General features: G+C 49.7%; 1 protein-coding gene across 1 annotated transcript in view; it reads right to left on the bottom strand.

The window, feature by feature from the left end:
- EXOC2 (exocyst complex component 2) overlaps positions 1 to 27,561 on the bottom strand; it is a 165,773-nt gene that overhangs the window by 7,727 nt on the left and 130,485 nt on the right. Inside the window, exons 24-25 of the mRNA XM_055126695.1 lie at positions 6,486 to 6,541; positions 2,466 to 2,588 (exon numbers count right to left, since the gene is read on the bottom strand). Of these exons, the coding sequence (XP_054982670.1) occupies positions 2,466 to 2,588; positions 6,486 to 6,541 (179 nt within the window). The remainder of the gene's footprint in view (positions 1 to 2,465; positions 2,589 to 6,485; positions 6,542 to 27,561) is intronic.

Below are 27,561 nucleotides of genomic sequence, written 5' to 3'. Positions count from 1 at the left end.
TCATCGCCACCCTCAGCCCCGCCAGAGCAGGAAGGACCTGCCGCCAGCCACCTCGTAAGGAGAAAGCGGGCGGAAGTTGGGAAGTACACAGTACACAGGAGCTTTCCCCGCATCGCCAGATGGAGACGTGCTCTTGGGCTCTTTGGTTCCTACACCTTCCCTTTTCCTGGTGAAGAGACCGGGAATGCCGTTTCCGGAGGGGACGCCTTCAGCCCACAGATGCGTCCCCAGCCCAGCCCGGCTGCCACGAGGCTCTGCGCTGCCCGCTAGCCTCCACTCACCCCTGCTTCCACCCCTCTTCTCCCAGTGTCCTCGTCAGCACCTCTGCAAGTGCACAGACTGAGAAATTCAACTTTATTTTTCCTCCTTTCGTGCCACAGGAGAGTCCCATGGGCAAGAATTACAAGCGCTCTAGCTGAGTCGCACCCTTGGCTCAAGGAGCATTTTTAAAAATATATATTTGTTTAATTATTATTTTTGAAAAGTTATTTGCCGGGATGTACCCAGCCACCGTGAACAGCTTCAGGCACTCAGTGCCCCAGGAGTTTGGACGGTCGCAGAGTCCTTTAGAAAAGCCACGGCAAGGTTTCCCCTCAGGCCTCCCCACCCAGAGGAGTGGCCTGGCAGGACTGTCTGTCAGCAAGAGTCCAGTGCCACTGTCCGGCCCAGAAGGCTTCCTTCACCCCACTGATGCTGGGGAGGAGGCCTTGCCTGATTGGCTTACTTGGAAGGAGGAGGTCTTGTTTTATTGGTTTACTGGAAAAAGACCTCGTCTGATTGGTCTACTGGGGAGGAGGAGGCGGAGGGCTTAGCTCATTGGTTTACTTGGAGGAGGAGGCATTGTCTCATTGGTGGAGGAGGAGGAATAGGATGAGGATGAGGAGGATGAGGAGGAAGAAGAGGAAGAGGAGGAGGAGAAAGAGGAGGACCGTTTTGTTTCATTGGTTTGCTTGAAGGAGGTGGCCTAGTTTGATTGGTTTACTCAGGAGGAGGAGAAGGATGAGGCTTTGTTTCACTGGTTTACTAGGAGGAGGAGGAGGAGGAAGAGGAGGAGGGAAAGAAAGAGGAAGAGGAGGGGCAGGAAGAAGAGGAGGAAGAGAAAGAGGAAGAGAGGGAAGAAAAGGAAGAGGAGGAGAAAGGAAGAGGAAGAGGAGGAGGAGGAAGAAGAGGAGGATGAGAAAGAGGAAGAGGAAGAGAGGAAGAGGAAGAGGAGGAGGAGGAAGAAGAGGAAGAGGAGAAAGAGGAAGAGGAAGAGGAGGAGGAAGAAGAGGAAGAGGAGAAAGAGGAAGAGGAAGAGGAGGAGGAGGAGAAAGAGGAAGAGGAGGAGGAGAAAGAGAAGGAGGAAGAGGAGGAAGAGGAGGAAAAGGAAGAGGAGGAGGAAGAAGAGGAAGAGGAAGAGGAGGAGGAAGAAGAGGAAGAGGAGAAAGAGGAAGAGGAAGAGGAGGAGGAGGAAGAAGAGAAGGAGAAAGAGAAAGAGGAAGAGGAGAAAGAGAAGGAGGAAGAGGAGGAAGAGGAGAAAAAGGAAGAGGAGGAGGAAGAAGAGGAAGAGGAAGAGGAGGAGGAGGAAGAAGAGGAGGAGAAAGAGGAAGAGGAAGAGGAGGAGGAGAAAGAGGAAGAGGAAGAGGAGGAGGAACAAGAGGAGGAGGAGAAAGAGGAAGAGGTGGAGGAGGAAGAGAAGAGGGAGGAGGAGGAGGAGGCCTTGTTTCACTGGCTCACTTGGAGGAGGCCTCGTGTGATTGGCTCGCTCTGCTAGTGGAGCAGGCATTGCTCCTGTTTCCGGATATGGCTGCCACGGGCTTGAGCACTAAACCATCTGGCCCAGTGGGCCAAGTAGTGCCAGAAACGGGCCCCAAGGGCGCTGCTTGGGAGCTCTTGCGCCCCCCAGCAAAAAGATGAGAGACAAGTGCCCGTACGCTGGATGGCTGCGCCCGGGGGGGGGGGCACCCGCTGCAGACCAAGAACCACCCTGTTCCTGTTCGTACAGCGTGGCCCTGCTACTAGGAAGCTGTGACGGGTTGAAGTAACCACGACAGAAGCCACTGGGGGCTGAGGGCAAGGAGAGCTACTTGTCTTTCCTACGCACTTGGCATTGGGGCTTCAGGAAGACTTAATAGGAGTTACCCAGAATTCCCTGTGAAAGTGAACGGAGTGAAAGCAATTCTAAAAGCAAAAGCAAGAAACAAAGGACAGATTTTCTTAGAAGGAACATGCACTCGCTGCCCCGGAGTTTTCAAGGCCTTAGCCCTACAGGATCTCTGGAACTGGCCCAAGAATCTCGGGAAGGGCACACCACGCACTGCAGGCGTGGCCGATACAAGGAGCAGCTGACCCCTCGGCCGGTCCTCCAGACAAACAACCGGGAGCCCCCAGCTAGCCCAGCACCCCGACAGCTGAGAACTGATGGCGGAAGCGAATACTTCTACACGCCTGGAATGAAAAGCCCGGCGCTGAGAGTGACGGGGTACCTGCAGCGCCCCGTTCTTGCTGAAGGACGAGACGCACTGCATCAGGCGGCTCAGCTCTTCAGACACAGTTTCCACCACCCTGGACAGCACCCGAGGCACCAGTTCTTTGGAGATTGTGAACACCTGGTGGGGGATTCAAGCGAAGAACACAGTTAAAGGAAGCATCACACAGTTCAACACAGTATTAGACGAAGAATATGACCTCGCTGGGAGAAAAGGCAAAAAACCATGCAGTTTGCGGCTATGGGGACGGAGCTGGAAGGGCCCGTGGCGGGGGGGGGGGGGGGTGAACGCACCAGGAGGAGACGGCAGATGCGCAACGGTCTCTGGTGTGTGTGTTTGTGTGTGTGTGTGTGTGTGTGTGTGTGTGTGTGTGGATAGAGATAAAGGAGCAGGCCTCTCGTGTGTGTGTATGTGTGTGTGTGTATAGAGATAAAGGAGCAGGCCTCTCGTGTATGTGTGTGTGTGTGTGTGTGTGTGTGTGTGTGTGTGTGTGTGTATAGCGATAAAGGAGCAGAACCTAGAACTGTTCCACAGAATGCAACTCAGCACGGCTGAGAGACTTGGGAGGGGACGAGGGGTGGGGGAGGGCTGAGCGGGCGGGGCTGTGGGGAGAGTTGGGGGAAAAACAGACACTCTGGGGGGCGGAGGGTGTGTGGGAATCTTGAATGCACGAAACCCACCACTGTCAATGTTGTGAAATCACAGAGCAGGGCGACTAAAAGAAAACATTTAAAAATGCATGATGGGGACTTGGGTTTGCTCGGGCCAAGGTTGTGCCCACCATTAAGGGCCCCTCGCCCTCCTGGGCCATGTGGAAAGGGCCAGGATTATGAGAGGAAGGGGCGCAGACACGTCCCCTTCAACGCCGTCACTGTTTCATGGCCCCAGTGCAAATATGCTGGCTAATATGGCGCTGGAAGGTGCTGGCGGAACCAGCAAAACTCAAAACTAAACAGCTTTGAGTTTTCCCTCCACCTCGTGTCCCATGGTCACAAGAGGAGAAACGCTCTTCAAAGGGCAAGTTACAAACAGCACAAGCCTGTACACAAAGAAATGAAGTAAATAAAAAAAGAAATAAAACGTGCAAATGAAAAAGACCAAAGTAGTACTGGTTGCTAGGACGGGGTTGGGGCCAAGAGGGTGACGGGCCAGGGGTAGGGGCGGGAAAAATGTCAGAATGTAGGCACAGTTTGAATCTGAATGATGCATACCTGAACTCTGGGCCATGTTATAATGCAACGCTATTTCCACTAGAATAATTTTAAAACTATGCCCTGTCTGTAGCACTGTCTTCCCATTGCTCATCGATTTGCTCGAGCGGGCACCAGTCACGTCTCCATGGTGAGACTTGTTGTGACTGTTTCTGGCATATCGAATACACCAACGGGGAGCTTGCCACGCCCTGCCGTGCGGGTGGGATACTCTCGGGAGCTTGCCGGGCTCTCAGAGAGGGACGGAGGAATCGAACCCAGGTTGGCCGCATGCATCCAGTTCATATTTTTCCACAAAGGCTGTCACAACTGGATCAGACCACGCTTAGACGTGGACAAACCCTACCTCACGCTAACTGCATCCTTCCGTGGGGGCAACCAGTGCAGTGCTTTACTCTTCGCTGGACAGACACTTGCGTCAGGCTGAAGAGCGGGATTACTGCCCAACCGTGCTCCTTCGAAGCCGGAAGTGGTTCTATTTGGAAACCCAGGCCCACACGTTGCTGTCCAACCCGATACCCTTCCTAGTTCCCCCTTACTTCACACGGAGTCGCCCGTCCTGAAGGTTTTGGACCAACCCCCGAAAGCTTGGCGGTGGCACGTTCTGGGCGTGATCTCGAGGGAGAGAGGCAAGAACACACACACAGGATGAAGCGCCACTTTCAGTCCCCCACTTTCCCTTGGGGCACGCAAGGGACAAGTGGCGTCTGGGCTCCATCGTCTCTTCTCCCGGTGATTCAGAGCCCGCACGCCCGTCGCCCGAACACACCCCCGTGTTCCCCGGCTCCAGGGCACGGGGGCTCTCCCAGCTGCAGGATTTCACTTCAAGTTCTAATTAATTTCCCTTGGTGGCTCGTGTAGCAAGAATTTTTTTTATAGCTTTGATAGAAATATAAATTATATAATATGGTGTAGGACCAGAGCGATAGCACAGCGGGTAGGGCATTTGCCTTGCATGTGGCCAACCCGGGTTCGATTCCTCCGTCCCTCTCGGAGAGCCCGGCATGCTCCCGAGAGTATCCAGCCCGCATGGCAGAGCCTGGCAAGCTCCCCGTGGAGTATTCAAGATGCCAAACACAGTCACAACAAGTCTGACCATGGAGACGTTCCTGGTGCCCGCTCGAGCAAATCGATGAACAACGGGACGACAGTGCGACAGCGCTAATATGGTATAAAGACATCGTATATTTTCAATATAGAATATTACTCGATGTAAAAAGATGTTCTAAATCCCTTCCTGAGTGAAATCGCACAAAACTATAGTTTGGCGTGTGATTTGCATCTCCCTTCCCGGAGCGAGGAAACTGCACCCTGTGCTATTTCTCCTTCTGCTTTCGTGGCTCCTGTCTCCGAGCCCCGCGTGGGAGCGGGTGTGCATGCTCCGAGCCTTTTCAGCCGTGCTTTCCTCTTCAGTAACCACGCGTGTCCAGTTGGTCTCCAAAGCCTCTCACTTCTGGACATGCGGGGTGGCCTAAACCTCCACACAAACCCACCCAGGCTCGGGTCCGAGGCAGGAAACTCAACAGCACTCAAGTGTCACTTGACCTGCGCTGAGGCCAGGCTCTTGGCTTCATCCCATTTCCTCTGGGCAGGGACCGGGGTGGCAGCTACGGTTCTTCCTTCCCGTGGCCAGAGAAGAGTCCCAAGCCGGAGGTTGACCTGGGTGTCACGACGCAGCCTCAGATGGTGACACCCGTGCGGGCACGCTTCGGAGAGAGCCGGGAGCTTTGGCACCTCCTCTGCCCGCGTCAGCCTTGGCGTGTCCTTGCTTCCTGACTTCAGCCTGCCCTGGGGCCGAGCTTCCTAACACGCCAGAGACTTGGGCTCCCGCTTCCCCAGGAAGACACGGAGCTCACTGGTATATATGAGTTACACAGAGGAGAACAGAGTGACCAAGGGAAGGATGCGACATTCTTTTCGATGTCAGGTAAGGGGCAAAGCATTCTTTCCATCTTTCCATCTCTCTCTCTCTCTCTCTCTCTCTCTCCTTCTCTCTCTCCTTCTCTCTCTCCCCTTCTCTCTCTCCCCTCCTCTCTCTCTCCTTCTCTCTCTCCCCTTCTCTCTCTCTCCTCTTCTCTCTCTCCCCTTCTCTCTCTCTCCCCTTCTCTCTCTCCTTCTCTCTTTCCCCTTCTCTCTTTCCCCTTCTCTCTCTCTCTCCCCAATCTCCTTCTCTCCCCCACTCTCTCATTTTTATTTAATTTTTATTTATTTATTTATTAATTTTTTTAATTGAGTCACCGTGAGATACACAGTTAAAAAGCTGTTCATGATTGGGTTTCAGTCATATAATGATCCAACACCCATCCCTCCCCCAGTGTCCATTTCCCACCACCAGTGACCCCAGTACCCCTCCTGTCACCCCTACCCTGAAACCTGCCTCTATGACTCTAAGACAGGTACTTGCCTTCTCTCTCTCTCTCTCTCTCTCTCTCTCTCTCTCTCTCTCTCTCTCTCACACACACACACTCTCTCTCTCTCTCTCTCTCTTTCTCTATCTCTCTCTCCCCGTTCCATCTCTCTTTGCCTTTCTGCTATTAAAGAATTGACTTCTAATCGTGTGTGTGTGAGAGAGAGAGAAAAAAAATGGACAATTTCAGAGGGAAAAAGACTCTTAGTTAAAAAACACATGCATGCATGCACACGCATGAAAGGAAAGTTGTATTTTATTTACTCCCCAAGAAATGTTCCATGGGGGCGGGGGTGGGGTGGGGAGGAAGACCACTGTAAAAAGCCGTAGGATTTGCCTCTGTTTCATTTTTCTCCCCAGTTACCCATATCGCTTAAGGAACATCTAATGATAGCTTACCTCTGCGTGCACAGCAATTATATTCACCAGTGCTTCTTTTAAATAGTTTCTGACACCTGAAATCAAGATGGGAGAGGGAGAAAGGCATTTAAACAACAAGCTGCTCATCTCCCTGCTGGAGGGGTGGCATCCTTCATGGCTGAGAAGTTTCTAAGGAGAAATGGAAGTAACACCACTGCCAGCTACTTCCTCTTGAGAGCCGGGTGGTGAAGGACCATGTTTCAGGTTCGGTTAGTGAAGAGTTTTCTTTCATCGTGGTCCCACTGCTGTCACCCTTAACTGCACTCTGCCTCAAAATGGAAATGAAAAACGTCCTGCCTTTTCTTTCATGTGATGTATACAGAGAAACAGAACAGTTTTCAACCATGCTTAGGAAACACATGTTAAGCATCAATATGGGTATTTTATTTCCCAAAGGTGAAAATTCACCGAGTATGGAGGATGTTCAGGCTGACCTTAAGAAATCACTTCCGGGTGAACCGGACAAACCAAAATCTGATTCTATAAGGAGAGTTCAAGATGGGATAATTTATGAAAATTTCACCTAACACAGGCGCACAAAAGACTGAATAGTCGGAGCTGGAGCGAGAGTACAGTGGGTAGGGCATTTGCCTTGCACGCGGCTGACCTGGGTTCGATCCCCAGCATCCCATAGGGTCCCCTGAATATCGCCAGGAGTAATTCCGGAGTGGATAAGCTAGGAGTAACCCCTGTGCAACGCTGAGTGTGACCCAAAAAGCAAAAAAAAAAAAAAAAAAAAAGAATAGTATCTAGTTATCTGGGATCAAACCCAGATTCCATCACCTATGAGCTGTAGCTTTCAGCAAGACCAGACAGGAAGCAGATTTTCTCTCCTATCAATGGATGTACGGCTAGCACCTATGGGCAGGGGGCTGAGGACTCAAGCAGTCCAAAGCATGCACTTGCTCCTGTCACACGCTGTGATCACTATGAACACGTGCCATTGTTTTTTTTTTAAAGATGAAATATAATATATAATTTATAATATATGTATATATAGCACTGTCACACTGTCATCCCGTTATTCATAAATTTGCTCTGAGCAGGCACCAGTAATGTCTCCATTGTGAGACTTGTTGTTACTGTATTTGGCATATCGAATACGCCACGGGGAGCTTGCCAGGCTCTGCCATGCGGGCAGGATACTCTCGGTGGCTTGCCGGGCTCTCCAAGAGGAGCGGAGGAATCGAACCCAGGTCGGTCGCATACAAGGCAAACGCCCTATCCACTGTGCTATCACTCCAGTATATATATATATTTTTTATTTACAAAGCAACAGTTCCACTCCAAGGGGACATCGTGGGGTTGAGTAACTTCAGTGATGCTACTCCAAGGGAATAAGTGAAGTTGAATAGGAAATGAACGGCATGGACCACAAAGTGCCTACCAGTAGAACAGAGAAACAGCCCCTTGTTCTATAAAGTCATGAACATTAATAGTAATGTTAAAGAGAATCTTTTCCCAGGGTCTCCTTCAAGCTTCTGCTCGGTTAGTTGAGATACAGACCAGGAACTAAAACAAAGTCTTGAACAGGCACGTGCAGAACCACAAGAGCCGCACTGGGCCTGCCCGAGCCGCATCTTTCCCTTCCGAGAAGGCAACACCGAGAACAGTTCATCGGGGAAGGGAGGGTCACGTGCTATTCTTTCTCCACTGTGGAACAGCTGAGAAAGAGGGTGAAGAAGCGATATTGTGTTAGCAGACGTCGCTCGGTTGTTCCCGAGAGAACAAACACATGAGAGGCAAACATCCTTCCCACTACTGACTTCATCTTTAATTCTCTCTTTCTCTCTCTCTTCCACCCCGTCTCCCTCTCCCTCTCCCTCCTCCCCTCTCTCTCCCTCTCCCTCTCCCTCTCCCTCTCCCTCTCCCTCTCCCTCTCCCCCCTCTCCCTCTCCCTCTCCCCTCTCCCTCTCCCTCTCCCTCTTCCCTCTCCCTCTCCCTCTCCCTCTCCCTCTCCCTCTCCCTCTCCCTCTCCCTCTCCCTCTCCCTCTCCCTCTCCCTCTCCCTCTCCCTCTCCCTCTCCTTGCTAAATGCAAGGCAGCGAGACTCCCTGGGGAGGGGAGAGGCTGCAGGGGCCTGGCAGGGGTGACAGGAAATTAGCTTGTGCCCAAGTCCACGAGGTTTCCTTCCTGCAGGAGAAGCGCTGGACCAGGGAGGGTCACGCACCTGGAGGGTTAGCCGCCAGGCCACTGGATTATCCACCTGTCACAAGGCCACACAGGTGACTGTGTCACCTGTCACATGGTCATTGGGGTGCTCGGACCCTTGTCACCACAGATCCAGGTCGCATCCGTTGCTCTCCTGCAAGAGTACTGAGCGGTGTGGAAGGGCAACGGGGACCCAACCGCCAGCACGACTCAGGCCTAGAACTTTGAAATCACAGCCCTGCACTGGACTTGTTCTCATACACGCCAACATAGTGCGACATGGTGATATGAAAAAGGGCCCACGGGGGCTGGAGACACGGACAGTGGGACAGGCGCCTGGCTTGCACCAGATCCCTGACACCTCATAGTGTCACAAATATTGCCCAGCCAGGCGTGATCTCTGAGCACAGAGCCAGGACTAACCCCAAGGACTGCTGAGTGTGACACCCCCACCAACAAATAAACAACAACAACAACAGAAAGAGAAACAGTACTGGGTCCATGAGGGCACGTGGAACTGAAGAGTAAGAAATCTGGTCATCGACAAACCAGACAGCCAAACCCAAGGGCCAAAGCGAGAATGTAACCGGTCAACGAAGTTGCCTCGCACGCAGCCAGTCCGGGTTCAAACCCGGGTCTCCCGAGAGCGGGCTCCTGAGCACCACCGGGACTGAATGTGAGTGCAGCCAGGAGGAAGCCCCGGGCACTGCCAGGCGTGTCTCCCCAGAAGTTACAAAACAGAAAACCACAAGCTCAATCATCTCTTGTTTCCCACCCCGGGAGGAACGCGAGGGAGTGGAGTTCACGCCCACGAGAGCAGAGGAGGTTCAGGCACTTGGCTTCTAAGTATGATCTCTGGTCATACTTAGTCCCGGGTGAGAAACCCCGGGCCCTGACAAGACCACCAGCCACTGCAATGTTCCGTCCAGGAGTCTGGAAACCTGGGTTTGACTCTGAGCGGGAGTGGCCCTCTGGGTGCCCCTTGAAAACCAGCCACCCAGGCAGGGGCCATCGACCCAACGGTGGGATGGAAAAATCCAGGCCACCTGACTCGCTTCTTGGAGTCGCAGACGGCCCGCCGGGCTGGAGTTAGAAGAATTGTTTTGAAAGGAAGGTTCCTCTCAGCTAAACCCCCACAACTTTCCACGCTCCTGAAGGAGGGGCCGGAGCATTTATTGTAACAGGCCTCTTTCTGGTCTCTGCATACGAAATGAGGATGTGTCATGAGGGTTGACCAGAAAAGTCTCCCCACCCACACGGTATCAATCTAGACTATCAGGTAACAATTAATCGAGCAGGCCAGTGTGGAATTTCCCCATGGAGAAAACAGGCCCGTGCCCGGCTCTGAGCAAGAGCCTGCGGGTCGCGCCTTCCTGTAATTCAGCTGCCCCCAAACGCCACCGCCACGGTCTCGAGTTCATCCCTTCCAGTGAGAAAGGAGAACGCTTTTGCGTTTTCGTGCTCTAGTAGTAATCCGGACAAACTGTCAGGACGACGTCTCCAGGGAATCCCTCTCTAGAAGAAGACAATGCTGACATTTTTGGAGTATTTCTTCTTCATTCACTTTTTATTTTGAAGAAAAAAAAATTACTCATTGAAAAGAACTAAAATAGCACAGAAGTGAATTTTTTTTCCCCACAATGAATTTCAAATCAAGATCAGCCTTCTTCTCCCTAATCTGGGTATATTATACCAGATTTTTATGATACCAGTTCTCTTCCTAGGAATGAATATCCAGATTTTTCCTAAAAACTGAGATTTTTCTTCTTAACACTTGCTTCCTCCGCTCTGCACATGATCACTGACATTTTTCCACCTTGGTTCATTTATATCTACTTTGACATCCTGAGTGACTGCCTATTATTCACTTGGTAGGGATGTACCTAATTTGCTCATTTTTTTATCATTCATTTTAGTCTATTCATAATGGAGTCTCCTCCTATCAGACAGTCCCACTGCCTCTCAAAATATACTACTAAGACGAGGCTGCAAAGGACATTTATACATTTCTAGAAGTGGAATTGCTGACTCAAAGGGTTCTAGTTTTGTTCAGTTCTACCAAGCTGTCATTGAAAAGGCCACACAAAATGATACTCCCGCTTTTTCACGCCTTCCTCTACTCAGCGTTTGAATCCTCTAATTATTCTCTAATAAGCACAAGATGAAACACGCCTCACCTATAGTAGCAATCAAACTTTTTTGTGTAAAAGTTAGAATAGGAAACTAAGCAAAGCACAAAGGTCCTAGGGAATTTTGACCCGGGTTTGATTCCTCCGCCCACCCCCCAACCCTCCCCGGGAGAACCCGGCAAGCTCCTGAGAGTATCCCGCCTGCACGGCAGAGCCTGGCAAGCTCCCCATGGCGTATTCGATATGCCAAAAGCAGTCACTCCAAGTCTCACAATGGAGATGTTACTGGTGCCCGCTCGAGCAAATCGATGAGCAACGGGAGGACAGTGCTACAGTGATGTATGTGACAGTCCTGTATGGGTTGCCGAGAGCATCTCCACGAGACAGAAGTGCAACAGGAGAATGACAGGAAGCAACTGCTGTCCCGCTTCTGGCCAGACGGAGAAAGCCAACTCCGGCTTGAAGCGTTTCCTGACGAAATCGGGGGAACGACTTCTCTGAACGCAGCCGGGTTTCGAGACGTGCCTCGGGAGGCTGTTTTGAAACGTGATGCTCCGTAGTCAATACTCTGGAAACTCTGGAGACACGACTACCTCCTTTAGAAACCACATTTCCTGTTTTTAACCCCTCTGCCCTAAATCAGTTTTCAGTCCTAGTTGGCAGATAAAAATAGATTGCAAAAATAATATAAATATCCCACAACGTACTTTTTTTGGGTCAAATTGAAACATTACATGAAAGGACTTTGGGGTATTTTCTTTTCAAGTAAATGATCTATTCAATGCACCCCAAAGACTTGTTATTGAAATTTCTGGCTACTAAAATGAGGTAACCAGAAACTTATCGAACGAACAGAAACACCTCTCTGGCAACAAAGTGAACGTCTGGGGGAATAGGGGAAAGGGTTTAAATCTGCTTCTTAATGTTTTTTATTTGCTCATTTCTAAACTGATGGCTGTTGATGTGCGTCTCTTGCTACATACATGAATGTATTTTTAATATGAAAATTGACATTTAAGAAAAGTTATCCTTCTAGTGTGTTATGTGAATGAATAACCTCAGTCCTAGAAAGCTGAATTCCTTCTTGGAAATTTTTTCTTTTTTGCTTTAATATGATCTCTTACTAGGAAAACTGTTTCTCCTATAGAAACAAAGGCATTTCTGACATTGAAAATAGCTACTTCACAGCTATCTTAGGGAATGCCCTGCCACAAAGGCGGGGGAGGTGGGGGGATGGGACTAGGGGGTGGGAGGGATACTGGGTTCATCGGTGGTGGAGAATAGACACTGGTGGAGGGATGGTTCTCAAATATTGTATGATGGAAACACCAGCACGAAAATGTGTAAATCTGTAACTGTACCCTCACAGTGATTCACTAATAAAAAAATAATAAACAGCTATCTTGCCTATTTCTAAGAAAAAATGCATATTCATTAGACGTTAGCATTAATAAATTTCATTGACAAACAGCTATCAAAATATGGATATGGGTGGCAGAGGTCGTCCTCCACTGCAAGGTTGAAGCCTGATGTGTAAGAGATGATGAATATCATTAAGATAAAATATTCAGATAAAAGAGACTTAAAAGCAAGCTCCCAGAAGCTACCTTGTAGCCTACTTTTCCCTCTGGGAGAAACTGGCAATCTTCTGAGAGTTTCCTGCCCACATGGGACAGCCTTGCAAGCTTCCCATGGTGTATTCATATGCAAAATCCAGTAGCAAGCTGGATCTCATTCCCCTGACCCTGAAGAACCCCCAGTGCAACATCATTAGGAGGGCCAAGTGAGAGAGACTTCTAAGATCTCAGGGAAAGGATGAAATGAGATGTTACTGAGCCCGCCCGAGAAATTGGTGATTAACGGGATTTCGTGATATTGTGATTGAAAATATTCAGAGCAGTTTGAACATTTAGCACAGACTATTACTCCCACCATTCAAAAATTGATACCCTTAACTTTAGGCTTAAAAGTGGATAGCTCATCCAATCACCGCCATGCTCATGGCCGATCTTCACAGGCTTGGATGAGCCTCATCCATGAGTGAATCTGTTGGAAAACTCAGGTATGTGGGTTTTGTGACCGAAATCTCCAGGCTCTCATGGAGTTGGGGATGGGCTACCTCCCCCCATGGCCCTGTTCTTCTGGGAGCCTGGCAGTCTCACCCATGAACTGCCTCTGGTGCTACATGAGCTCATTAACCAGCCAGGACCCAGAGATTCATAAATAAGTCTTGGAAGAGATCAACAAGCTGCAGAGCTACCTCCAAACCCCAAAGTCACCATGCAGTTAAAACTTTAACTCTGGCTATATCACCCTATCTAAAATTTCAGAATTCCTGGAGAATTTCTCCTCTTCTACACCACTGATGTATCAGACAGGAGTAGCACAGCAGATTGGATGGGATGTTAGGTAGAAGGCAACAAATCTCAAGTAAAAAAATAAAAAAATAGCACACAAGGCCCAATCTGTAACAACATGTTAGTAATCTTTTTATACAAGGGCTCAATGCCTCCAATCTTGACAGACTTCAACAATCTTGACACACTTTCTTCTAAGGAAACTCTTTCTGATCATTTTAGAGAATTCTTCATAACACTGTATCACTGTCACTGTCATGCCGTTGTTCATTGATTTGCTCGAGCGGGCACCAATAATGTCTCCATTGTGAGACTTGTTACTGTTTTTGGCTTATTGAATATGCCACAGGGAGCTTGCCAGGCTCTCGGAGAGGGGCGGAAGAGTTGAACCTTCGGTCGGCCGCGAGCAAGGTAAACACCCTACCCGCTGTGCTATCACTCCTCTTCATACAAGCATATATGAAATAAATGATTTAGGGCCTTCTATGCGGGCAGGCTTGGGTGGTGGTTGGGAAAATTCAAAATAAAGGTGGTGAGTAAGGTGTAATGGTGGTGCAATGGTGGTGGAACTGGTGCTGGAGTATTGAATGTAGTAAATTATTGTGAACAACCTTATAAAAATAAATTTAAAAAATTTTAAAAGTGGATAGTTCATGAATTTCATGATAGTTCATCAATCAAACTCACTTGTTTCCTTCCATTTACCCTCTTGACAGAAAGTGTTTTCCCTCAGATGGCGATTTCAGTGAGCCAGCAAAACTGACAAGCCACGCGAATTTCTCTGATACATATGAATGTCCTCTTTCACACTGCGAATTACTGTACTTGTCTAAAGCAGTTCAGAAAGAAGAACGCAGTAAGTCTTTCATTTTCAAAATCAAGTTCTTTTTCTGGTTTTGCTTTAAAATTTTTATTTCCATTTTTCAATTGACTCACTGCTCGCTGATATACAGGAACTTCCTTCCGTTTATTTATTAAAGAATTTATTGAGACACTGTGGTTTATATGGTTATTCATGGTTGAGTTTCAGGAGTACATAGTTCCGATCCCAATCCTATAGCCAATTTCAGCTTCCCTCCACCAGCCTGTCTCCTAATCAGGCACATCAAATAAATAAATAAATAAATAAATAATAAACCAAAACCTGGTTTGGGGCCACATCCAGTAGTAGTTAGGGTTTAGTTCTGGCTCTGAGTCAGGGGTCTCTCTTGGCGGGCCTCGGAAGACCAAAGGTGGAGCAGGGGTTGAACCCAAGCTGGCTGCACGCAAGGGAAGCGTCCTACCCGCTGGACTAACTCTCCAGCCCAACAGATACATTTCAAGTCTGGTTGCCATAGTTTGGATTTCCTGCGCTTGCTTTTGGTTTGGCAGCTTGACTATGTAGATCTACCACAAACCCAAACTCACACAGCCTGAGAGAAAAGAGCTGAAGAACATGGCATCGGGGTCTGCGTGTCTCTGCGGTTAACCAGGCAAACTCCCAACTGAGCACCGTCCCTGAGAAGTGCCTTCAGGTACTGTCGAAGGTATTGAGCAGGGTCGGGTCCCCCCCTCCATCCCCGACTCCCCCCATCACTGAAATCATGACCGGAGCAGAGGAAGGAGGCGGTGACGGAGCGATCCTACATACTCCACACAACGCTGAAGAGGAAAATCCCAATTTGAGCGAGTTTCAGTCAATAAATGGATCTCGTTCCATTTTGAGATGTCACACGTGAGTGCCACAGAGAAGGCTTCGAAGGATTCACAAACTGGGAAACTGAAACTGTTTATCCGTCCAGGTACTAAGGCATTCACTTGTCCAAACATCTGTTGAAAAATCCAGTAGAAAAAGAGACTTTCTCTCATGCGGGGGTGGGGAGGGGTCTCCAGAGGGGACTAAGGCAGATGTTTTCCTCAAATGCCCGCAAGTCATAGACAAATAAATTTTGGGCCCTATAGGTAGCACTGTTGCACTGTCGTCCTGTTGCTCATCGATTTGCTAGAGTGCACACCAGTAAAGTCTCCATTGTGAGACTTGTTGTTACTGTTTTTGGCATATTGAATATGTCACGGGGAGCTTGCCGGGCTCTGCCGTGCAGGCGGGATACTCTCGGTAGCTTGCTGGGCTCTTTGAGAGGGACGGAGGAATTGAACCTGGGTCGGCCACATGCAAGGCAAACGCCCTACCCACTGTGCTATCACTCCGGCCCTATATAGATACAAGCTTATTTATTTATACACATACATAAGATGATGTCAGACAGCGTCGTACATTGCTTACTGATGAGGGTGCAATCTCAGAGATGCAGAACTGGGCACTTCCCGTGTTATCTGAACTTACAGAGGTAACTGCACCAACCCCGACGGTCACACCTAGCCGTTAAGCAATTGGCTACTCTACTGCCACCACCCACGCGCAGTCTGTTGTTGAGCAAAGTGTTGTCAAGCAATGCCTAACTGTACACACCTCTCACTTAAAAAGACGCAACCCACCAAAGTAACTCATTCTGTATCATACGACATTTGTGAAACGTGATTCACACACATATGCACGTGTATGTGTTTCATACACCAGGATTCAAAAATAACTGGAAGGAAAAGATGGAGAGAAAAGAGAGATCCTTAGTCCAAGCCCCATTTCGGTTAAAAGAAAAGAAAAAAAAAAAGTGGCAATCCTGTGATGGGCAATAGCACCACGGACAGACCCGGGGTGACTCCTAGTCCTGCACGGGTGAAAGAAAGCAGGCCAGGGCCGGAGCGATAGCACAGCGGGGAGGGCGTTTGCCTTGCACGTGGCCGACCCGGGTTCGATCCCCGGCATCCCATATGGTTCCCTGAGCACTGCCAGGAGTAATTCCTGAGTGCAGAGACAGGAGTAACCCCTGAGCATCGCTGGGTGTGACCCAAAAAGCAAAAAAAAAAAAAAAAGCAGGCCACACCATCGTTTCACTCATGTGCCGGTGTAAAGAGACCACACAAGTGGGGAAACTGAGGATGCACTTGTCGAGCTTAAGACCAATGCCCGGTTACCAGGAGGGAAGGGGGATGAGGAAATGGCACAAAAAAGGTCACCTGGACAGTGAAGGACAGAATAGGATGCTCAAAGGTCAACAATGTCAGGGCCGTGCAGACCCTGACCTTCGGTGCCCCTCCCCCGCTTTAGGTGAATGCTGGGATGCAAAGATCTTCTCCAACATCAACAAAGGGACGAAAGACCAACCCCCAGTATCAGTGGCTTACAACTGTGCAAATGTACTTTTCACTTGCCGTATCTAGTGGGGCTGGGGTGCCTGGTCTCCGTGGAGACCAAGGATCTCTACGTTTGGGGGCCCCGTGCTCCCACAGGGCAGCGAAGGGCAGACAGGGCCAGCTGACAGTGGCCGGCTCTCAAGGCCCCGGCTGGATCTGGAAGCGACTCCAGGGGCCAAATCTGACCCCAACAGTCCCTGTCCTGGGAAGAAACTTCGAGCCTGGAACAGCCCTGACCAGCCACTCCGGCTCCCTTTCTGTTCCAGTTCACTCTGCCCAGGTACGGAATCTGCGAGTAGGTCTCACAGCGCTGTGACTCCGGTCTGAGTCGAAAGTCCCTTTTATTTGGTGGTAGCTGGATTTAACGCGGCTTTTGTAGCTGAAAGCATCAGACACTTCCAGCTCGAGATGCTAACCTCCCAAAAGGCATCCGGGAAAAGATCCACAATTGGAGGCAATTAAGTAAGTCAGGTGGGGCTGGGTTCAGGATTTTTAAGCTCAAACATGCCTGAGTCTAAAAGCCTAAAAGTCTGGAGCACTGTTGTCCCGTTGTTTATCAATTGGCTCGAGCGGGCACCAGTAATGTCTCCATTGTGAGACTTGTTGTGACTATTTTTGGCATATCGAATACACCATGGGGAGCTTGCCAGGCTCTGCCGTGTGGGCGGAATACTCTCGGTAGCTTGCTGGGATCTCCGGGAGGGATGGAGGAATCAAGCCTGGGTTGGCTGCATGCAAGGCAAACACCCTACCCGCTGTGCTATCGCTCCAGTCCTGCCTGAAAGTCTAAAAGTCTAAAAACAGTGAAATTCATATCTAGAAATATCCATAAGCCTATGAGTACAAGTTGACTTCCTCTGCATACATATACATCACCACCACCTGCACCAAGGCACGGGGTCTTTCTGGTGCCCAGGGGACTCTCTTTCGCCCCTCTTCCCGGTCAACACCCCCACATCATCGAGGTCAGCTGTCTTCGCTCTTATGTGAGTGGAATTACAAACTCACACAAACAGAGACAATGTAAAGCGCCAGATACCTCATTTCCTGCCTTGCACATGACAGCCGTGAGTGGACCCGGGAGGGTGTGGTCACTCTCACTGCCGTACAGAAACCCTCTGTGTGACCACACCGTCACTTCTGGGTCCTTTCTACTGATGAAGGACAGCTGAGTTGTTCCCAATTTTCAGCTACTTTTTTTTTTTTTTTTTGCTTTTTGGGTCACACCCGGCGATGCTCAGGGGTTAGTCCTGGCTTTGCACTCAGGAATTACTCCTGGCAGTGCTGGGGGACCATATGGGATGCCGGGGATCGAACCCAGGTTGGCTGCGTGCAAAGCAAACGCCCTACCCGCTGTGCTATCGCTCCAGCCCCTCAGCTACTTTAAATACAGCTGATACACGACGCTGGTCCTGGAGTTCCAGAGGGCGTTGCTTTTGAAATAGTGGAGTGAAGTGAATCTTTACAAAAGTGCACACTTCTAAGGGGTGGGTGCTGCAGTTCCAACGGGGAGGGAAAAGTTAGGCTGTGTGCCCTACCCAAAACATGTCATCAATCTCAGTTCACAGAGGGTCTTGCTGGATATAGCCCATATGTCTAAAAGTTGCACTCGTCCTGGCTTAAAAAAAAAAATTGCCATACCTACTCTCTTTAGTGGGAAATAAAAAATATATAAATAAATGATAGCACAAACCCAGAAAAAAAAGAAAAAACAAACAGAAAAGTCCAAGAATCTATAAAAATCTTTCTTTTCATAAATACAACCCAAGCATAGAATACAAGAATATTAATTTCTTTCATGTCCATCATATTTAAAGTCCCTGAAGGTGTTTTTTTGTGATTTCATAAAACCTAATATTAAACTCCTCCAATACACAAACTTGCTAAAAGTGATATGCAGTCTACATATAATTCTTAAGGTCCTTTTTAAGGTAATCACAGGCTGTCATACCATTTGCAATCAGAAGTGACAGCAATTTCAAAAATGAAAAAATGGGTTTTCAAATATATCATATTTATGAATTTACTTTGGTTGTCACTCAAACATTTGAATTATTAGAATGTGATATTGTCAGAAAACTGAAGTTAATTGATCCCAAAGAAAGTCCATATTCCACGTAAACATCCTGGCCAATACAATGGTATTATTAACATTATCTTTAATTGGCTCCTTGGCGTCCTAAACTACTTTGCTCCTGTCTGTCGCTCTGACCACTTAAAATGCAAGCTCCCACCTGAGTTTCGGATTCCAACTTGGTGACGGTTGGACTGCATACATGACCAGACGCTGACCACATTAAGGAACTTCCTGATAAACAATGAATTACGGTGAGGAGAGAAATGCCCCAGTTTCCCCAAGCACATGGGCTTCTGTGGCGCTCACACAACCTCTAACTGGGGCCGGGGCTCCCTCCTCTGTCAGGAGAGCAGGTGACAGGTCCCCGGGTCCTCTAAAGGGCTGTGAGGTGCACCCGTTCCCCTCCCGCCCACATATACACGGGTAAGTGTGTCTGCACACGACTGTATCTGTGTGTGTATGTGCGTGTGCATGTGTGTGTGTGTGCATGTGTATGCATGTGTGTGCTTCGTGCCCCAACTACAAATTAATACAGTAAACGGAAATGGTGAAAGTATCTTTGGTTCCCTCTTTAAAAATGCTCAGGGACCAGCTCAGTCTAAAAACTGCCGGAGGAGGAGGACGGGCCAAGAACTGTCTCTGTCTATCCTGTTGGAGCTTTACTTCATGGCCACCAGCAGTGGCTACGATGCTTCATGGTATTATTCAGTGTTCTGGGCAGCCACCTTTAGTTTGCAGTCCCCAAGGAAAGAGTGGATTACTGCAAGGATTATGGGTAGAGTTAAGACAGAAAAAAAGTCGATATAGACCGCCAAAGGTTGAACCCAGATGGTAACACTCGAAATCCAATTTTCAGTCTACCGACTGACTAAGTATAACATTATCTTAACATCACGAAAAATGCAATGTATACGCCCTGGCAAAAGTAAGCGAAATGAAAGCATAACCAAACCTTCAACTGACAAGACTTCTTCATTCCCCACAAATCTGTGGAGACTGGATTTGAGAGAGGACATGGAAGACGCAGTTGGAAAAATCCAGAAGGTGAGAACAGCTACAGAACAAATCACCTGAGTGATCGATCCATCAACAGGCCAAAAAGGGAACCAAGGAGAAACCAAACAGACAGACAAAACCCAATAAGGCATCTCAAGCAAAAGTAACATGGATTCCTCCTCTGAATCCTAATTTGAACAAACTAAGTGTTTTTAGAGAATTTTGGACAGTGACTGCATACTTGATGAGATTAAGGAATTGTTCACTTTTTCCAAATCTGATAACAAAAGTGTGGTGATAGCATTTCTGTTTCTTTCTTTTCTTCTTCTCTCTTTTTTTTTAAAATCAGCCCTTATCTGATCTGCATTTGGCTGAAATGATCTAATGTCTGGGATTTACTTCAAAATAATATATCCCAGCGGTGGTGGGGGCAGAAGGGGACAGATAAAGCCAGATAGGCCATGAAATCACAATTCCGAAGCCGGCCAACAGGTCAACCAGTATTCATTTCACTGTTGTGTTTTGATATACGCGTAAGAGAAAAGCTACAAAAAATGGTTTAGACTATTTATTTACATATCAGTTGGCGCGTTTACAATGCCAAAGAGCATTGTTTACACTTATCAATTTAAAACAAAATAAAATAAATAGTTGAACAGATAAGGCGTGCAATGGAGAAAATATGTCGGCTCCAGGTCATCTCAAGGTTAATAAATTTCACATTGAAGATCATTAGAGCCAAAGTTGAGCTTTATTGAAAAATGCTTGGCAGACACAGAAATTATAACCAAATGTCCAAAGCACTGGACAAATGGTTTTATAGTGCTGACTCTAATACATTAAACCGCTTAAACTGCTTTAAGTGGAAAAGGGGATTAGGGCTGGAAAACAAAGGTGAGGCTGATGAACGCAGCAGTGATTCACAAAGAGCTAAGACTCTCTAGAACCACCCTTCTTTAGAAAATGTAAGATTGCTTTTTTCTCTTAGAGATCCAACATAAGTTTTCCTTCAACTCTATCTCTTCACACATTTTTTTCTTGAAATTCAGAAAAGGTAGTCCCGGCATTGAAAGGATTCTTTCGGAGTCCAGACCAAGAGATGACTATTTAGACGTCTGTCATTCAGAGATGGCACGAGTTTACTCGGTTGGCATGTGTCTGGTCAAAAGCAGGAGCCTTCAAGTGCCAAACCTTTCCAGCACCAAGATGTTGGCGACGGGAGTGAATCTGCTAATGTTCCAAGTACAGAGACGCAACAGATTTTCTGAAGTGTCCGGTAAGGCCCAGAGAGCTAGGGCAGGAGGTCAGGCCTGGGTTGAATCCCGGGTACCACGTTATGGCCTCCCAAACCCCACCAAGTGTCCGGCCAGGAGCAGCCCCCGAGTACTGCAGGCTGTGGCTTCAGTCCGCCCTCTCCCGCCCCCCACAGCCCCAAGATGAACAGGCGAAGTGTCCAACCAGGAACACCCACATCTGACCCTGCAGATTATGGAACTGGGCCCCGAAGGGATGCCACTAAAGAGGAAGCTCCCAGCACGGGACTCCATGCCAACCCCCGGCGTGGGCTCTGTGCCAGCAAGCAGAACCCAGAAGGGCTGGCAACCCCCCCCCCCCCACCAGGCCAAAGCTGCCGCCCTCCCGATTCGAGGAGAGGGCCGAGCTCCTGGTGTGAGGTTCAGGAAGGAAGGAGGCCGGGTGTGAGAAGAGGTGTGAGATCCAGGAGGCGGGGCCTCCGGGAAGATGCTCAGGGCCTCAGAGGACAAGTTCCCGTGCATGGGACGGGCTGCTGGGGGAAGGGCGAGGGAAGAAAGGGGGGGCGGCACCACCCAAGGAGAGGGTGTGTCCAGCTGGGGGCAGGGCAGGAGACAGGGAGGCTGAGGGAAGGAACGGCAGAGGCAGGCACGCCTGCTGGTGCAAAGAAAACGTTTCACTTCATTTGCCATCAGCCTCTCTCTACCTTTTAAACTTGGACGTGGGAACATGGACCGACTTAGAACACTCAGCCAGGTTATACCACCAACGGTAAGATGATGGCGCAATCTGTGAACAAAAAGTAGCTGTATTTTCCCTGCATTTCCATATGCAACAGAAATAGTTTCACTCTGAGCGCAAAAGTGTACAGATGAGACCAGACGAGGCTCCTCTCCTTGGGGGGAGGGGCGGGGGGGAGGGGGTGGGCCTGAGCGCCTATAACACAAATAAGTTCCAAGTCTGTAAACTCAACTTCTACAGAATCAAAACAGGGCAATGCATGTACCATTTGCTGTGGCCAGTGCACAAAGTACAATTTAGGTCCTCAAAAAATCTCGGTCGGGGCTGGAGCGATGATAGCACAGCAGAGAGGGTGTTTGCCTTGCACGTGGCCACCCGGGTTCGATTCCCAGCATCCTGGTCCACCGAGCACTGCCGGGAGTGATTCCTGAGTGCAAAGCCAGGAGGCACCCCTGTGCATCTCCGGGTGTGACCCAAGAAGCAAAATAAATAAATAAATAAATAAAATAAAAATCTCAGCTATGAGGTGGGAGACAGAATTTGACTGTAAGTGGAGAACTGAATGCCGTCCCCACATGTGCTGATTTATGATAATGCACGCTTGAGATAATGCATCTTACATAATGCTATAATGCAATTCTTCCTCAAAAAAAAAATAACCCCATAAAATATTATTGGTGATAAATGCTAACATTTATGATCAAAATGCAACTTTCTAAATGCCTTTAGAAGAAGGTACTGTCTAGAATGGAAAAATATTGGCTGCATTCCCCATGGAAGTTTGCTATTTTAATGTTCTCCATAGAGTGTTAATTTTTAAAGGCAGGTTTTGGTACTGGTGTGGATGGGCTGGGGGGGTGGGGGGCGGGGGGGCATGAAATGACTCAGGGATAAGACTGCACAGCTGGCCTGGAGCGATAGCACAGCGGGTAGGGTGTTTGCCTTGCATGCAGCCAACCTGTGTTCGATTCCCAGCATCCCATATGGTCCCCTGAGCACCGCCAGGAGTAATTCCTGAGTGCAGAGCCAGGAGTAACCCCTGAGCATCGCCAGGTGTGACCCAAAAAGCAAATAATAAAAAAAAAGACTGTACAGCTGACGTTTGCCTTGCACACAGCTGGCCCGGGTCCGATCCCCAGCACCCCATCTGGTCCCCTGAGCACCACCAGGAGTAATTCCTGAATACAGAGCCGAGAGAGCATCACTGGGTGTGACCCAAATGGCCCCAAACAAAAAAGCAAAAAATAAAGTTCTACTAAACCCTTGGAACCAAACCGGATATGAAGGAAGGGAAGAGAACGTGGGGCTTCACTGGGTTGAGCCGTGTATGCCCAGTGGGCGCGGCCTGTCTCCCAAGACGTGCTCGGGGCCAGCGGGGATGGGAGGGGGCGGGCGGGGCCTCTCCGGTCACTCTGTGAACCACCTACCCCCGCCTGCTGGGCACTGAGCAGCGCTAGGGCAGGGTCTGCTGCCCGGGGGTCCGCCCTGCGTCCCACCCACAGGTGCCATGGAGCCTGGACGGAGGGGGACGGAGGGGGACGGGGGGAAACGGAGATCACGTGTCTTCCCGTGGATTTCTGAGCAGCTGCAAGGGCCTCGGCTCCGGGTGGGAGGGCGGTGCCCTGGCCTTCGCCTTAGACTGGGTGTTTCTAGCAAAATCCAACTCCCGGAGCTCCGCAGCAAGTGTGACAAGTGCCCATTTGGAGGGACCTGCTCGTAGGTACGGCTGGATCACTCCCCGGGGCTCTAGCCAACCTTGCCTGCACCTGCCCCACCCCCACCCGCCCCTACGGCCTGGCCAGGATAGCAGCCGAGGTGACCCAGGACAGACGCAGACAAAGCCCCACTCCGAGGGGCTGCCAGGGCTCCTCTCTCCTGAGGCCGCCTCCAGGGAGGGTCCTCGCTGCTTTCAGAAGATGCGTTTCTTTTCCAAAATCAATCTGCCCTCCTCATCGTCCCGCTCAAGGAACACCAACTTCTAAAGTAGAACACGACCGTGCCCTCAGAGTCTCTGTGACACGGCAGACACAGGGATTGTGAATGAGGGCTTCTTTGAATAAAATGAGAGAACAAACGTATTCCATCCACCCATCCACCTGCACCACGCCCCCCCGCCCCCGCCCCAGCCACCAAACCACCAAATAGAGTGACAATATCTCTGCGTGTGCATAAAATCTCATTCATTTGTTTGAGTATAATTTATTTAACTGACAAACTAATGGGCACTTCGGTTTCGTTCTATTTCTCTTACCTAAACATGTTTCCATAAACATCACCATCAGCACCTCTGTGCTCACTTGTGGGACCTCTTCCTTAAGGAGAATTCTAAGAAATGGAATTTCTAAACAATGGATGTACAATTGCATGTGGACTTATGCAATATTTCCCAATTTACACGCCTACCTACAAGCAGGAGACAGTTTTCTCTGCACCGTTGCCAGAAAAAATAGGTATCATCGAGGCTCTTTCAACATCTACAATCTGAAGAGTTGTTTACAAATGAGGCCACGGTGCTATTTTAATTTACGTTCATTGAGTCTGAGTGTGTTTTATTTATTTTTATTTTTTTGCTTTTTGGGTCATACCCAGCAATGCACAGGGGTTACTCCTGGCTTTTCACTCAGGAATTACTCCTGGTGGTGCTTGGGGGACCATATGGGATGCCGGGGATCGAACCCAGGTCGGCCTCGTGCAAGGCAAACGCCCTACCCGCTGTGCTATCGCTCTGGCCCCCTCTGAGTGTGTTTTAGAATCCTTGTGTGTAAATTGGCCATGTTGGCTCTGTTGTGACCGTCAGAACCTGGGTAGTCTTCTCCCGATTTACCTGCCTTGAACAGAGGGGCTCAGCATCTGTCTGGCCCCAGAGTTTAATGCCATCAGGTCCAGACGCCTGAACTTGGGGACTGAACCCCAGCCTCCCCGCTTCCCGTGATGGGACCCCAGGTAGGTCAACTGCCCTTTTCTGTACTCAATATCATCATCTTATACATCACATTTTCATTCTGTAAAGAAGGATAAAAACATCGCTCACTTCTTGAGGTGCTTTGTAACAAATCATCTGTGTAAAGCCCTCTGCCCGGTCACAGAACACGTTCCATATGTGCTAACAAGACATAGTAAAGCATGACAACATAAATATATGTATACATGCATAAGATGTGCACACACACATGCGCATTGCGTAACTTATTATTTCATAAGGGACCACAAACGTGTAAACAATTGGCTTTCTCAAGAAGCACCACCGAGCTGTGAGGTATAGAGTTTTCCACCTCAGAAAATCAAAGAAAAGACACTTGTTTCCCTTATCTCCATCCTTCCGACCCCACTCTTCTTCTCCAGAAACGAGATAAACTGCCCGCGCTCTGACATATCTCAGGTTCCGAGATAACTGTGTGAGATAACTAAGCAACCACTCCTTTCTGTCAGGGCCACAGAGTGAACACGTGTGTCAAGACCAAGAGTCAGGACAGAGATTTCCCCCAAACAAACGCAACTGAAATTCTCTTGAGCAGACGGAGCCAAGGAGAGCTGAGTTTATTGCTGCAATTTCAGATTCATATTTTCTCTCTCTTCAGCCTTTCAGGGCGCGCTCCTGACAGACACCCGAGGCCTTTCCCGAGGAGGAAGAACGCGCTCAACCCGCAGGCTCCACGCCCCGGCCGGTTACTGACCCACGGGGCTCTGTTCTGCTCCGACTCTCACTGAGGCAGCGGCCGCCTCGCGCGCCTGCCACTGTCCTTTCAGAATGGCACTGACTCACTCACGTCCTGAGTCACCTGAGGAGCTTCCCTCCCCCACACCATGTCAGTGACTATAATTAACATCAAAGGGTTTTGAATAACAGATCAGGAAGAACTTTACCTATGTAAAGTGTGATAACGTTTAATTTCACCTTCAAGCCATATATATAATATTCCTAGGATTTCCAGTTAGAAAAACAGTATTAGAACTGATTTTTTTTTTCCTTTTTGGGTCACATCTGGCGATGCTCAGGGGTTACTCCTGGCGGTGTTTGGGGGACCATGTGGGATGCTGGAAATAGAACCCGGGTCAGCCACATGCAAGGTAAATAAATGCCCTACCCTCTGTGCTATTGCTCCGGCCCCTAGAACCGATATTTAAGGTAAGATTTTTGCTTGCTTGTTTTTGCTCAACACCCAGCTGGGATCAGGGATTACTCCTGGCTCTGTGCTCGGGCAGTTCTGGTGGGGCTTGGAGGGCCACAGGTGGTGCTGGAGATGAGGCCAGGGTTAGCGGGGGCAAGGCCAGCCCCTACATGGACTCTCCGTCCAGCCCCAAGCAAAGACTTTTTAAAAGATTACCTTTAGTATTTACAAGGTGCCATTATTTATTATTGCTCTTCTGATGGTTATTATTATCATTTGTGGCACCAGGGGTTGGCCCCAGGGCCCCACACATGATGACTGACCTACACCCCAGGTGCCTTTGCTTTATGCCTTAAGGATGTGCATGTCCATGTATGTTTATTAATACAGTCCATTGACATTCTTACTTAAGCTAAAAAATTCACCAGAGCTCTTGACAACCAGGGACAACTGAGTTAAATCACTAAGAACAGTCAGTTAGGTGACTCAGAACTAACCAGAATCATCTCTACTGACATATACACAAATAGAGAGGCAGCAGCAATTTAAATACCCAACGGTCAGGCTAAAAATGCATTACTCTCTGGCTTTAACGGCTATCTCTACTTGAATCGTGAAATTAATCAACTGGACTTTTTTTTCTTTCTTTCTTAAAGACCATCACGACATACAGTGTCAGAAGCTAAATGGATCGCTAACTATAGCAGCGAGTCATCGGGTACCCAGATGATTGGCCAGAGCTGCAAAGACGGGCAGAGAGCGTCTCTGCTGAAGTGATTCCGGAGGAGTCCTCGGTGAAACCATCTTGACTGTTTGCTTAACCTGGGCGTCCGCTGAGGTCGACCCGAACCAAGATCGCCTTATGACTCTGTCCGCCGAGGCTCCGCGGGTGCTCCTGAAATTGAAGCCTCACAGGCGACAGAGCCCAGCAGCGGGGAAAGGAGCAGTGGGCAGCCCCGAGTGTCCCTGCAGCCCTGAGTCCACTCAACTAACCGCCGGGGCACTGGGAGGCCAGGGCCGGGGTGCTCAGGAGATGTTCTTCTTGGACAAGAAAAAAAATAAATAAATCTGGGGGCTGGAGCAATAGCCCAGCAGGGAGGGCGTCTGCCTTGCATGTGGCACCACCAGGAGCAACTCCTGAGTGCAGAGCCAGGAGGAACCCCTGAGCACTGCCGGGGGGACCCCCCTCCCCAATAAAAACCCCTACACGCTATCATTTGGAAAAACCAAAACCCCAACGGCCACTTCTGCCCTCCTGCTGGCAGAGCGCTGCTATGGCCCAGCGAAGCGAGGCCACCCCCGCTGTGGCTGAGACTCGGACCCTCGCCAGTTTGGACTCAAGTCCTCCTTGGCACCTGTGTCTTGCCAGGAATCGGGTGCACTGCCGGGACAAGCAGGAGACCGGAGAGGGGACTGTGGGTGGTCTGCTGAGGGGGCCCCGGCTCTCTCTCGGCGGGACCTGGAGGCCCAGTGGTCTGACCCCCTCAGGCCCCCGTTCCTCTCCCAGCCCAGAGCCAGAACTGCAGGGTGGTCCCGGGGGGCATGGCCTTCCTCTCTGGCCCTGCGTGCGGGCCGTCGGGGTTCTGCCACGCGCTGCCAGACAGACAGACAGACAGGAGAAGCTCTAAGCCGGGGGCCCAGACAGAGAACTCAGGGGGGAGGCCCGGGTTCGAGTGCCGGCACCGCCTGGAACAGCTTCTCAGGCTGTGGGTCGCCCCTGAGCACGGCCCGGGAGGGCGGCCCCGAGCAGGGCGCCTCGTCTCTGTCTGTCTCTGCTCAGTTCCTCGGACCCCCCGGGCGGGCTCAGCGCGGGAGCTCGGGGCCGAGTCCATCCCGTTGCACTCACCCCCCCTTCGGCAAACCCAGGCATGGGCCTGTGGTGGCTCCGAGTCCCCCGGGGGCACCCGAGTGACTGCAAGCCCCTCCCCCCCAAGCCAAGGTTGAGCGGCTTAAGAACGACGTTGAAGCTCAGGCTACGGCTCAGGACAGTCTGGCGTGGAGGGTGAGATTAATT

The sequence above is a fragment of the Sorex araneus genome, chromosome 2 (assembly GCF_027595985.1).
Source record: "Sorex araneus isolate mSorAra2 chromosome 2, mSorAra2.pri, whole genome shotgun sequence".
NCBI lineage: Eukaryota > Metazoa > Chordata > Mammalia > Eulipotyphla > Soricidae > Sorex > Sorex araneus.
This window is presented reverse-complemented; position numbering and strand designations above follow the sequence as displayed.